At 37.4% G+C, this 13692-nt stretch overlaps 1 protein-coding gene across 1 annotated transcript; it reads right to left on the bottom strand.

Annotated features, from left to right (window-relative positions):
• Positions 1–7964: 7964 nt before the first annotated feature.
• On the bottom strand, positions 7965–13025 carry LOC149847294 (subtilisin-like protease SBT3.4). The gene is made up of 3 exons (XM_089993890.1): positions 12823–13025; positions 12534–12631; positions 7965–8516 (listed from the first exon to the last, which is right to left on the bottom strand). The coding sequence occupies exons 1-3, from the start codon at positions 13023–13025 to the stop codon at positions 8443–8445; spliced, it is 375 nt and encodes a 124-aa protein (XP_089850016.1). The 3' UTR covers positions 7965–8442.
• Between the last annotated feature and the right edge of the window lie 667 nt (positions 13026–13692).

The following is a 13692-nucleotide window of genomic DNA, read 5'->3' as shown; positions in this document are numbered from 1 at the left end:
CAATTTTACCGATTTCTTTGACGTATCTACAAGTAGGGTGACTAGTGAATCTCAATCACCACTATTTTGTGCTTGGATATGACTGGAGCACATCATTAGCTCGCAACCTCTGTTCGAGAGTGGTGAAATCCAGCAGTCAGCACCATTCTACTTGGGCAAATTAATGCAGCCAAGAACCAATGCAACTTCCGAGTCTTCACAATGAGAACGGGGAGGTCGATGGGTGGTTGGCTTCACTCGTAACGTTTCCCTTTCAACTAGGAACACGGTGGCAACATTTTTTCTTAATTTATATGGTATGACGAGAAACAGGCCATATTCATCTCTCTCTCTCTCTCTCTCTCTCTCTCTCTCTCTCTCTTCCAAATTCTCTGTCTTATAAAGATTCTTGTTACACCAAATAGACTCATTAGAAGCAGAGAAGATGATCCAGAATCTCCAAGTATCAATCCGTATATTCCTGATTGGAGCAGTTTCTCCCGATCTTCCAATACACAGTTCCTTCCTGCTGGCGTCTCGGAGTAGGCAAAGAAGACTCCACCTCTTAAAATATTCTTCAACACGAGCTAGAATCTCTCCTCCTCCTCTCCCCTCACGACTATAAAAGATCCAAGATCTCCTCCCTAACTCCCCCATCTTCTTCAACGAGTTCTTGGACTCGTTAAGTGAGAAGAGATGAAAAAGAGATAACACGATGATGTATGTGGTTCATCTAGAATGCCTACGTCCGCGGGTAATTTGAGACTTTTATTCTTAATCAGGCTAAATGGCACCATTACAGGTTTTTATGCTTCTTTCGAGTCACGATCAATTGAGCCCTGATTTACATTTTTTCTTATCTAAACACATTTTCTTTTTTATTGGACTCCTTGTTATCTTGATAACCATCTTTCTTTCTTTGCAGGTAGCCATACACTACAAGAAAAATGCGCATTCGTTATCCGTCGCAAAATCCATCGCTAACGTGTTTAGCGACAAAAAACATCTGTCGCATAATCCTCATCACTAAAATGTGACATAATTTATATATCCTGAATCCGTCGCTAATTAACGATGGCTTAGCGATGGATTATGTTTTTCGCTAATTAGCGACGGATTATATACGGATATAATCCGTCGCTAATTTTTTGTCACCAATTTAGCGATGGATTAAATTTTGTCACAAAACATTGACTGATTGAAAATGGCGACAGATAATATCCATCGCAAATTTAAAAAATAAAATATTTTTCTTTTTAAAATATGAATATCGAGAAAAAATTCTCGTTATACAATTTATATATCCTATGTATAAAAAATAAAGTACACATAAAAAATACATTTACAAAGCAGGTGAAACAAATTTAACACAAGTTATAAGTTAAACAAATTTAACAACTAAATACAGTCCTTGCCAAGTTATAATTAGTTACAAGTACATGAAACAAAATAAACACATGAAGCTAATCCTCGTCAAGATTCGGGGTATCATCCTCTTCATTTTCTCGATATGCCCCTCCCTCCATGCCTCCATCAGCTCCTTCACGCTGATCATCTCCAGCATCCTACAAGAGAACCAAAATGTTAGTATTTATAAACAAAATATAATGAAATAAATTATATGCAATGCACCTAATCTAATGCAATAAAGTAAATGGCTGAATGACACATAGACTAGCAATAAACTGAAGGACATTAACAGAATTCAGATATGTGTTCTAAGAATGGAAAAAAAATTATAGTGATTCAATCATGCAGATATGTGTTCTAAGGTTGTCAAAGAACGTCAAAGTGATTCACGCATGCATATATGGTTTATAAAGCTGTCAAATAAATGTGTTATGTATCACAAACATGCATATATGTGTTACAAGGCAGTCAAAAAACTTTCATAGTGATGAAATCATGCTTCTATCTGTCCTAACACTATAAGAAATCTGTGGATTAGCAACGACCTCAATCCATCGCTGAACATATTAGCGACGGATTAGTGTCGGCTTAGCGACAGATAACTTTCATCGCAAAATTATAGTAGCTAATTAGCGATGAAAACTGTATGTCGCTAATTTGCGATGAATTAGTGAATGCCATGATTCATCGTAAGGTCGTCATTAACATATGAAGATTTTGGTTTGGTAACGAATTAAAATCCGTCGCTAATTATGATTCAATCATACTTATATGTGTTCTAAGGCAATCAAAAAACTTTCATATATGCTAATATCATGCTCTTATGTGTTATAAGGCAGTAAAAAAACTTTCATAGTGATTCAATCGTGCTCATATGTATTCTAAGGCAGACAAAAACTGTATATGTGATTCAATCATGCATATCATATTCTAAGGCAGTCAAAAAACTTTATACTAGCTTGAAATCTAACGACGTGAAACAAATGACATGAATTTTTATACCTGACGGGCACCGGAGCTCATGTTGAATGCAGAAAAAGTTCCCCTATCTTGAAAAAAGTTGCATAACTCATTATGGACAATGTTGGGAATAACTTCATTTAAAAAGTACTGCATTTTGTACTCAAGACGCTGCCAGACACCATCCCAAGACATAGTAGCGTCAATCGGACGTTGGGAGTTGATGCTGGCGGAAAAACTCCAAGAGCCATGACTGCAGGAGGCAACTACTGTTGTGGTGTTCATGTTACTGTCAAACCTGAATACACAACCCTTTTTGGGTTCACCGGTTGCAGTCACCCATGCTGCAGGATCAAAAGGCAGATGCTGAGTAGAGTCATCGTCATATCGCTCTACCATTTGCTGCTCATATGACTCCTACAAAGTAATGATTATAATATGAATTAAGAATTACAATGATTATGATAACGTAATTTATAGTAACTTGTATACTACAATGTTTATTAATACAATAAATACATACTGATGTCGCTCTCGCCTTCTCTGATACGAAATCTCGCGTGCTCTTACATTTATGTGTTTCAACAAACACATCCTTGTAAGGCACAATGTCTCCTTTTTCTGCTTCCTACAATATTAAATGATAAAAAAATCAATTAACAAGTATGTAAAAATACTTACAAATTTGAAAATATATATATATATGTATGTTGATGAGTTACCATTTTCTTCTGGTAGCTCCCAAAAGTCTAAGATCCACCTGTGTGTAGATAGGCATCAGGCATCTTCGCTCGATTTTGTGCAGCCTTTGCTGAGCGGTTTCGAAATTCATTGCTCGCCCACTTATCGCACATGCCCTCCCAATAATCTCTTCTGATAGTAGAAGGCACATGGCCCTTCCACTGTAGTGGATCATCTATTCCACCAACTATTTTTTTTGCTGCAGTCTTCATATTATGCAGCATGTCGACAAATCGATTGGCAGCTACCTTCTGCTACACTGCCCTCGCGTCTTTTTCATCGTTCGCAGTAGCGAAGCGATGAGAAGCCTACAAATACTTTCAGAAAGTTAGCACACATGAGTATAATAAAAAATTAAATATGAAACACATTAGTTATGATAAATGATTGCATACCATGAATGAAGACATTAATCTATCCAACAACTTCGTCGGGTACTCTTTTTATTGCATGATCGGTCTTGGAAGATGTTGCAGTAGTGACTTCCTAATTTCTCGTATTACTTCTTGCTGCTCAAACCTCGCACTACACATGAATTGATACACATTAACAATCGACTATCGATATACACTATTTATAAGATAAGTATTAGACAAGTGACAATAAAATACTTACGGTCGACTATCGATATACACTATTTGAATGAGTCATTGTGTGTCACACTGAGAAAACCCTGCATCCGGCATTGTCTCATGATGTGTATGAGTAGCTAGTGTAGGTGGGTCATGTGTAGGCGAAACATCACCTACAGAACAATGAGTCAGAAATTCACAAATGCACATTTAAACTAATCAAGTATACAATTATTTAAATTATATACCTATTGAAGCATTACATGAAAACGAAGGCTGAGATTGCCTATCACTGAGTTGAGATTCTATAAAGATGATTAACAAGTAACAATGTTTATATCAACATATAAGCAAAAACATAATGAATGCCTAAATTTAAATATAACACAAAGACATTTACCTAATGATGTCCCACGGCCTCCACTTGGTCCTCGATCACTGTGACCTCCATGAACCATATTCTAACAAATAAAAATGTTATTTAGATCAGTTACATGATATGCAATTTCATGGATACATATTCAAATTGAAAATAACTTCATGCAAGCATGGATACAATCACATCAAACGTGACAATACATTAAAATCATTCATAGCATATCAATGTCAAACATGTACCTGCAGCAAACACACTCCAATATTTTGCTAACTACTACCTCATAACTACTACCTCATCAAACATTGCAATACATTCAAATAATTCATAGCACTCAAACATGTATTTTACTAGATTGAGTATGTTTCCTCATCACTTGTTTCACTTTCATATTCTTCTTCTTCCTCCCCCTCTTTGTCCTCATCGCCTTCTTTTACATTGGGTGCCCATCCACTTGGTATATCATTTAGATTACATTCTTTCATACATGTGCCATCGGATAATGGAGATGTGGCATGCAGACCATGTGTGACATCATGACCATATGAGAAGTCATACATATCATCTGATTAATAGTAATCACTCTCTTCAGTTAACTTGTCTTTCTGTAACTGATCATACTCGGGGTATAGTTTAAATTTCACCTTACAAACTGTCTACTATTCATTTTTATCTGACTTCCTTGTACTCAGATATGAAGTATAGTAAACTTGTTGAGCTTGTGAGGCTAATATGAATGGTTTATAAGTGATGTTTCTTTGATTGGTTTGCCTAATGGTCTTCCCTTATCCTCATTAGTGTTCAAAGTTGTTTTGATTTGAGAAAAGAGAATTAACTAAGGCTCTAAATGAATAATTAAACTGACAGCAGAGGCCATACATTGGAGCAGAAGGAATCCAAAAGGATTCTCTCTCTCTTGGCAAAATGCTTCGAAAGAAGAGCCATCACACAAGGAGCAAAATGCTTTGAGTAGTAAGCAAATAACGTAAGCATATGGAGCTAGAAGGTGGGTCCACATTTACGAACAATTGAAATAGGAAATGTTTAGTAACATCTTCTGGAACCTCTTTAAGGATAATCAATTGGACTAAATGTAACTCTCATTAGAATTATAGGCTGCCATGAAGCAGGGATATGATGTTGGTCTTTTAAGCAAGAATATACTGAGATGCATGTGCTAGTTGGGTCTCTGCAATGCCATATTTATCTTATTTGAATGTTGCATTATTCGTTGTTGATGGAGATGAAGAATGCCTCTACAAAACTGACCCAGATCTGACTTAAAATGATGATCCAAAACTGACCCAAATTCAAAATTAATCCGATTGAATATATCCAAATCCAATCCAAATATACATTAGGATTTACTTGAAGGATTCATATCTGGAAATATCATGTCAGACTGATGGAATATTCAATCCATTTGGAGTCAAGTTATTGCCTGGTGCAAAGGCAAGTGCTCATGCTGACAGTCTAGAGATGCGGATTAAAGTTCTGAAGGAGGCCTTCTTGTTAAAATACAAAAGATTAAGGCTCACCCCATTATGCCCCTCCCAACGATTGGAGGGTCTGCTTCTATGGAGTGGTAAGATAACTAAGGATATAAATGGTTCGAATTTGGGTCAGATGTGGTCAATACAAGATCTGACTAATTGGAAATTTGCTATACAGATTCAGATGGAAAAAATCTCATACCAAATATGTTTTTTTTTATGTAACTGGATTTGGGCATTCATCAGATTCATTAACAAAAATTTAAAACCATACAGGAACCGGATTACAGTCAAATATGACTTTGACTTACCAAATCCAATTAAACAGATTCAGATTAGATCAGATATCCGGTAAAATCTGATCAGTTTACATACCTAAGGGCGTGTTTGATAACCTCTAATGGGGTTAAAACTAGTGTCCCCTTTGATAAATAGTGCAAACCCTTACTAATCCAAGAAACAAATAGGGCTCATCAACTGAATGAGAAGGGTTTACTGAAAGGGGATTCTACGTTCATTTTGACATCTCTGTGAGCAAATAACGGCATTTACTGTAAAATTGCAAATGGACCCAAGCTGCAACCTGGATCCAACCTGTATTTTTGGATCCGGATAATACGTACCAAAATCTGGGTTGGTTCCAAAAGAAGCATGGGTTTTCATATTTTTATTTGCTGATCCAAAATAAATGATGGCATGAAATGATGTCATAAAAGAGACATATTTTCCCTTTATGCACGCAAGCGATCCCAAAAGGGTCATCGAATACCATAGCCAATCCATTGACTGGATGTCATTCATGAAAAACTTTCAACTCTTGCACATCACCATTGCATAAAAAGAAGTATATCTCGTATAACCAACACCAAAGAGCTTTTCTATAAAATGAAGAAAAGACGCTTTATTTATGATCAGAAATACAGGATCATCATAACTGTCACGAAGATTTACACAACCAAATGATGGTTACCGATAGTCACTTCAGTGCTATACACCAGTTACTGAATGCAGCTTATATGACATGCTTTGTTCCACACGAAGAACCCCTGGTATATCTGTCAAAAGATGATGCTTATCAGAGTTATAAATCAACTTTGCAACAGCAGCAATCAAAATATGACCTCTACAATATAATGCACAATGCAGATCTCAGTATATGAACAATATTTGAGAAATTTGCATGCGCAGCACAGCGAGCGTATAAAGTTTGTTATATTTGTAGTAAATAAAGGAATGAACATTGAAATGGAGCACCATATTCGAAACAAGTACGCAATTTCTAAACTGTGATATGCCCATAAAGCCGATCATAATGACCACAGCCAAGAAGCAGAATATATGCCACTCAAATAAAATACAGAATGGAAGCCAAGCAAACAAAAGTGCACTTCTCTTTTGGCCAAGGGAGAAACTAGCCCAGGAATTCAGGGGAATGACAATGCATGGTGAACTCTGCGTAAATAGCAGTAATTGGCATTCACGCACTAGCAGCTTAGAACCCCAATGAGCCAAAACAGCTTGCAAGCTCAGTAAAAGGTTTGGTTGAGTTAAAACAGATATATATCAGCCGGTGGGAATGGTGATAGGGAGACATCTAATCCCCAAACATTAACAGAAAATGTGCAAAGTCAAAATGCAGCAGCCTTCAAGAGTGGCGAAGTAGAAAGAAGTAACATAATGAATTATTCTGTAACACTGCCTGCATGAGAACAGCCAATTCAGTTAGGGCTTTGAAGGTAAAACCATCAGTCATGAGAAGAACAATAAGGAGATCGTTAGCTCTTGACAAAGGGTTGGACAATGCACAGAAGCCACTTCATGCCCCAACACCATCTCCATCAATAGTCTGCACTTGATGCCCCTTTCAGTATATTCTGGGATTTCATGTCACAAACTTCATGTTAACCAAACATAAAGCCTTGGGCTTAATAAGTTCCCCATGTTTATGCATCTTGCACTATCATAAATTGACACAGCTTCATATCTCTTACGATCTCATAAAAGTTAGTATTGTCAAAGAGCTGAACAAGCACTTAAAGGTGCTCATGCCAATGGGGTATGGGCCCAAACTCTCAATAGGTTCAAGCTCTTAGGAAATTCCTACAAGATCCCTTATAGGTTCTCTGAAAAGATATGAAAGTAAGTAATCTACATTATGCAACTTCCAATAAGGGAAGTACTTTGGACAACCAATAAGGGAAATACCTTGGACAACGTCATATTAACCAATGAGGAACCCATTCAAGTACCAAAAAATACTTATTTTCATTAGGGCCAAAGGTGCCTATTCATATAGTCCAAGAATAGAAAGAACAATATAACTTGCGCAACAACAACAACAACTACGCCTTCATCCCAAAACAATTGGGGTCAGCGATATGAACCAAAAAAGAAATTCATTTTGGGTCTTATACACAGGCGGAGTTAACAATATAACTTGCGCAAATTTTCTTATTCTATTTAAACCATATCAAGCAAAGGGACAGAAGATGTCCGTTGTGCAGTGATGAGTGATAATGTGTCAAACATGTTAACAATAGAACTAGTGAAAACATCTCAAAAATCCCAAATAAAACAAGGCATCATATCAACACGGTGCACATGTCGGAGTTCCTTTATCTCATACAGCATGTACTCATCCACCCACTAATTATCATCAAGAGGCCATGTCTCACCAGCATGTGCTAGAACTACATTTATCCTTACCCACCCTCTAGGAAGCAAAAAGTATAAACTGCAAGCATAAGCAAGGTTGTTTTAACTTTTATCTATCACACTTGTTGAGAATCTTTGTAGTAATAATATTCACATTACAATGATGAACACTTATTTATTTATATATATAAACTAGCTTATAAGATGGCAATTCAGCATCTTCATCATTGAGACTGCACTCCATATGATTCTCTCATTAGATCACACTGTCAGTTCCTGTATGAAGCTCATACTTGGTGTCTGGAACTATCTGAAGAACCCCTGGTTGTTCTACAAAGAGATGAATAACAAAACATTTATCACTCATAACTTCGCAGCTTCAAAACAACAGTTTGTGCATAAGTAAAATCAACTAAATGAATAGGGAAAAATGCTGAAAAGAAGCAGTGTATTCTTGAAGCAAAGAACTTATGAGGTGGTCAAATGACTTGGTAAAACCTATTGACACCACATATTTGAAATTTTGAATATTTATGTCAAATCAGGCATTGAACACCAGACCAAGATTGGAGATTCTAAACTATGCAATTCATGCCAAGAAGCATCAAGGAAACTAAATTTTATAGAATTCTCATTTTAACAGCACTACAAGAACATATCAAAAGTTTCAGTAGAAAGACCAAAGTTGGTCTTTTCTTCATTGCTTAAAAAAAACACACGAATGGAGGGGCTTTCTAGTATGGCAGCAACATCTTAGCTAATGAGTATCCATAATATATAATAATTTTAAGATTGACACAAGTACTTTTTAGAAATGTACAACACAGTTTCTGATATTTCCAATAGAAAGGATGAGTTTTGGCAATAATTAGAGTGGTGAACAGGGACATGTCTCTCCACATCATTCATTATGACTTGAATCAGTGAATATAGGAGCTAAACCATATGAGAGTTCCAAGAGAAGGCCATCCTCTATCGATGCTACTGTTTAGCCTTGTTCAGAAAACCATTAGACTAGCAGTTCCATTAAGTAAATCAAAGTCATGAACATCACCCCTTTGATTCACCTGAGCACAAATGACTTGCAAATACCTGATGTTTGCAAAACAAGATTGGAAAACCTTGCTTTATCCCAAGTCCTCAAGCAAGCAGCCCATTTGAAAATTGATAGGAAATATGGCCCTTATGCCATTCTCCTTTAATACCATCATAGAAGGTTGTTTGCAATTAACTTTGGTTCTATGTCACAGGGACTCGGCCAACTAGGTGCCGCACCCGCGTCAAAGCGAAGCGACGCGGGTGCGTGCGGCACCCAGTGCGGTCAACCTGACCCTGGGTGCGGTCAACACACCCAGGGTCATTTATGTCCAACTTTTTGACTTTATATATATATATATATATATATATATATATATATATATATATATAATTTTTTTATATTTTTGCTTCACCCCCACACCCCCGCACCCATGTTTTTTGAAAGTGCCGCACCCCCACACCCGCACTCGCACCCGCACCCATGTGACATAGCTTTGGTTGTATTCTATGAGGAATCTTCTTATCCACTAAATGCAATGGCCTATGATAAACCACTGTGGGCTAAGATTGAGAACAGCAATAACAAAAATCTCCACTCATGGAAGGTTGGATATATTTCCTTGAAAGTGGATGACCTTCAGAAAACATGCATCAGACAATCAAACCGGTTACCTTTCATCTCTTTAATTATGCCTAAAAGGGTGATCAATAGGCTTAACAAAAAATTCAAGGCATTTTCTATATGAAAGGATACCAAGGCAAGAAAAGGAATTTACCAACTGATGCAAGTTTGGTCACCTTACCAACTTACAAGGAGGGAATAGGAAGAGTTCAATTGATGCATTGTGGATGTTCGCACTGAGATGGTGATTATGGCCAAGGCTTCAATGATTCAATGTACTCATACATGAAAGACAGTAAGGCAAATATGAGGTCCCTAATTACCCCTTGGTGTTGGGAACAACATATTGCTATGCTTGAGAAATCAACATTCAAAGGTAGAGAAGTTGGATATTATTCATGTTCATTGAACGATTGTTCTAAGCCTCCGTGAAAGTTCAACATTAGTTGGGGGAAATTTAATCAACAAGAAAGATGTACGCTTCAACAAGACAAAAAGAGAAATAAGAAGCCTATTGTAACATGCAAAACAAGTAGCTGAACAATGCATGTAACTCCTTTACCCAATCCACATATAGATCCAACAAAGAGAACCTCCCAATAAGAAAAGAAAAAGGCTAAAAGGAAAAAACTAAGCCTAAGGAACTTGAAACATAGGTAAAGATCAATGGTAGTTGTTGAAATATAAAACTGGAAAATAATATAATCCTTCAACATAGTCTATGAAGATTCAAGAATTAACACAAGTTCTTTATGACATGCCAATGCACAATGCTGATATAACTCTTTAGCATCGTCTATCAAGATTTCAAGCAACTACCAATGCACAATGTTGTCCTTATCGAGCTCCAAGTACAATCAGTCATTTACTTGATTGTTGAGAGGCATAAGAACACACCCAAGCATGGTCAACCATACAGAATTGAGAACGTCGAAAAATGTCTTCGAAGTGAATCGATGAAAAAAAGGTACTGTAAGCAGTTCCATGATAGACACTCTGGTGGGAGGCATTTACAATTATCCTAGCTAACAACTACATGGGCGAGAAAAAAGACACTTTACCTCTCCCACAACACAGGGACCATCTAACTGTGGAATTCATATAAAAGTATGCAAATAAAAACTTTAGAAAGCACTGGTTTTAGAAGCCTAATACACCTGAAAACTAGATTGTCATTTAGTTTTAGCATCAGTTTCCCATGATACATTACAATGTCATAAGGATACTCAAGCCACATAGGTTATGGCACAGGGACCACATACCACACCCAGTTATAGGAAGTGTGTGAAGGTGATGCGTGCATGCTCAATCATAGGACTCCCATGGTTCGAATTCCAGGCCATAGGAAATACAATCATTTTGAGTCTTCAACTGAAGCTTGGTAAAAGTCCTTGCCATTCTTACACCTCCTCCACCCTTTAATATTGAGTAGTGCTCCAAAGGGTAAAGAGTTGGTTATGGACCCCATGTTTTAGGTCACTTCATGAAATCTGCAGATGCAGCTTCCATCCTGGCATTTATGCCGCCATGAAAGCTCTGTCCATCCACCACTTCCCTTGATCATTCTCTTTGTTTCCTTTTTTTCAAGGACTTCCTTGCGATAAGTCTTTCGTCCTTGCTATTTAATATATTCTTCAGAAATTCCTAACCACTTTCTTTGAAAGGTCCAATCCCTCCTAAGATTTAGTTGGCAAAAAGGCTCTTCAAAAGGCCTAAAATCCTTTCCAAAACATTGCATCAAACAAGCAATGAATAGCATTTAAGCAACTTAAAAAGCCTTAAATATACCAATAACCAATTTGTAAGGAAATTGATAAACCTGCCTATGGAAAGAGAAAACATGAGATATAGGATTGCGGCTTCCATTTTGTATAGCCTATTTTGGAATACTTATAGCATCCCTTCACTACCAGTCTGTCTATTCAGACTGAAAAAATTTGCACTTAATCAATTTATTTTCTTCCATAGTGTACTTAATCAATTCATTTTGCTTCCATAGATCATCAAGCATTTAATCAAAAGCTTTGGTCTACCATGCATTTATCTTTGCAGTGGAGCTGAAATTTCTCTTTCCCATTCAATTATCTCAACAAACATTTGAAATCTTTTTTTTCATCATGGACACTCATATTCCCTAATGAAGCCTTAAGACTAAACCCACAATAGTTCAAAGGAACCCCACCTCAAAGCTAAAAAGGATTGGTGAATCAATTTTCACATACACCAATCCCATGCCAATCACACACCTAACAGAAAATTTTGGGGACCTATGCACCATAACGAAAAGGATAACAGACGAACCACGAATAGAAGCAGATGGTCAAGGAGTTTTCTGGTGCAGCCAAATTATCTGGACGAGTATGATAAACGAGAAAATTGCATTGGTTGAAAGCATACAAAAACCTCAATTTCATCCAACTTTAACTGATAAAAAGCGGATGCCTGCAATTCCAACGGGTAGAATACACTTCCAACGTAATCCAGAGAAACTGACGATTGGCAACCAAACAACAAGAAGGCACACGATAATCTTTCCCCAAATAAAGCCAAAGATTATGCCCCATTGTGTACCATAAGAAGCAAAACCCAGCACACCAACAAGACAAAAAATGAGAGAGAAAGCGAGCAACAATAAAAATGACGAAAGATAGAGAGAAGAGAAGGGAAACAAGAAACAAATAACCCACTTGAGAGCTTGGAGACTTGTTCAGGAGTGAGCTTCGCCGAGAACCCGCTAGCGGCGGTCTTGTAACTGTAGAGAAGAGCCTCCTTCGCGGCCTCTTCGCTGCGTTCGTTCAAAGAAAGAGAGAGAAAAATAGATCAATAAAAACCCAAAAAGAGGAGAAACTCGAAATGGGTACTCATCAAAACGAGCAAGGGATCGATAAAGAGAAAGACAGATCAATAAACCCCCCCAAAAGAAGAGAAACTCGAAATGGGTAATCGTCAAAACGAGAAAGGGGTCGATAACCCAACCTCCCCAGAACGGAAGCGAGAGTTTTGATGTGGTAACTCTCGACCTCGCCCTCTCCCTCGGGCGGCCTCTCCATGTAGACGATGTGAACCGCCGGCTTCCCTTCCGAGGGAGAGCAGTCGGCTTGCTGCTCGGTCATGATGATGGTGAGGACGAGGAAGACGCTCAGGAGGGAAGAAGATCGAAGCAATGCAAAGTATCCCATTCTCTTCTCAATTTATTCTCTTTCGTGTTGAAGAATATCTCTTTTGTCGGCGTCTATCCTTTTCACCGAAGAGGAAATTGCTTCAGCCTTAAGTATTGAGCTTCCGTTTTAATCGAGAGCGTTGGTTGCGTCAAGACCGGTATGGCGTGTTCATCTTTCACGCAAGAAAACAATTGGCTATTTTTGAATCGTGTCAAACAAAAGGGCCATCCAAGAACAACCGCAACCACTTTGGTTTGTAGATAGATTGGTGTTGGCACTTGGCTGCCCATCTTCGTGGATTATCTTCCTTGACAAATCGTGATTAATTCTTAGAAATAATTAAATAATCTTTTTGATAATTTGACTACAAATTGATCCCACCTTCCAATTGGATTGGTAAATGAGCCGAGCTTGAACCAAGGTTGTTAAATGCGATGATGGGAAGCGAGGAGTAAGCCTCGAGGCATTGAAGTGTAAGCTTCATGATCAAATTAATAAAATATATAATATTAATAAAATATATAATATTAATAAAATAATAAAATTTTTAAATAATAACTACTAATCAATGAACAACCGTGTAAATTTCAATCGAAGATCAATATAAGGATGAAAAACTACAAGTCGTTCCCTCAATTTAAACATCAAAGTAAATCGAATTCGGTTAATTACACAAAAACAAGAG

Source organism: Nuphar pumila, chromosome 2 (genome assembly GCF_984573655.1).
Source record: "Nuphar pumila chromosome 2, dmNupPumi1.hap1.1, whole genome shotgun sequence".
Lineage (NCBI taxonomy): Eukaryota > Viridiplantae > Streptophyta > Magnoliopsida > Nymphaeales > Nymphaeaceae > Nuphar > Nuphar pumila.
This window is presented reverse-complemented; position numbering and strand designations above follow the sequence as displayed.

What these genes read in the sequence shown, in the direction of transcription:
- LOC149847294 (XM_089993890.1), bottom strand. Translation starts at nt 13,025, where the DNA reads ATGGGATACTTTGCATTGCTTCGATCTTCTTCCCTCCTGAGCGTCTTC. An exon ending in CTCGCTTCCGTTCTGGGGAG is followed by an intron (nt 12,632 to 12,822) that starts GTTGGGTTATCG and finishes GAACGAACGCAG; the next exon opens with CGAAGAGGCCGCGAAGGAGG. An exon ending in ACAAGTCTCCAAGCTCTCAA is followed by an intron (nt 8,517 to 12,533) that starts GTGGGTTATTTG and finishes ATCTCTTTGTAG; the next exon opens with AACAACCAGGGGTTCTTCAG.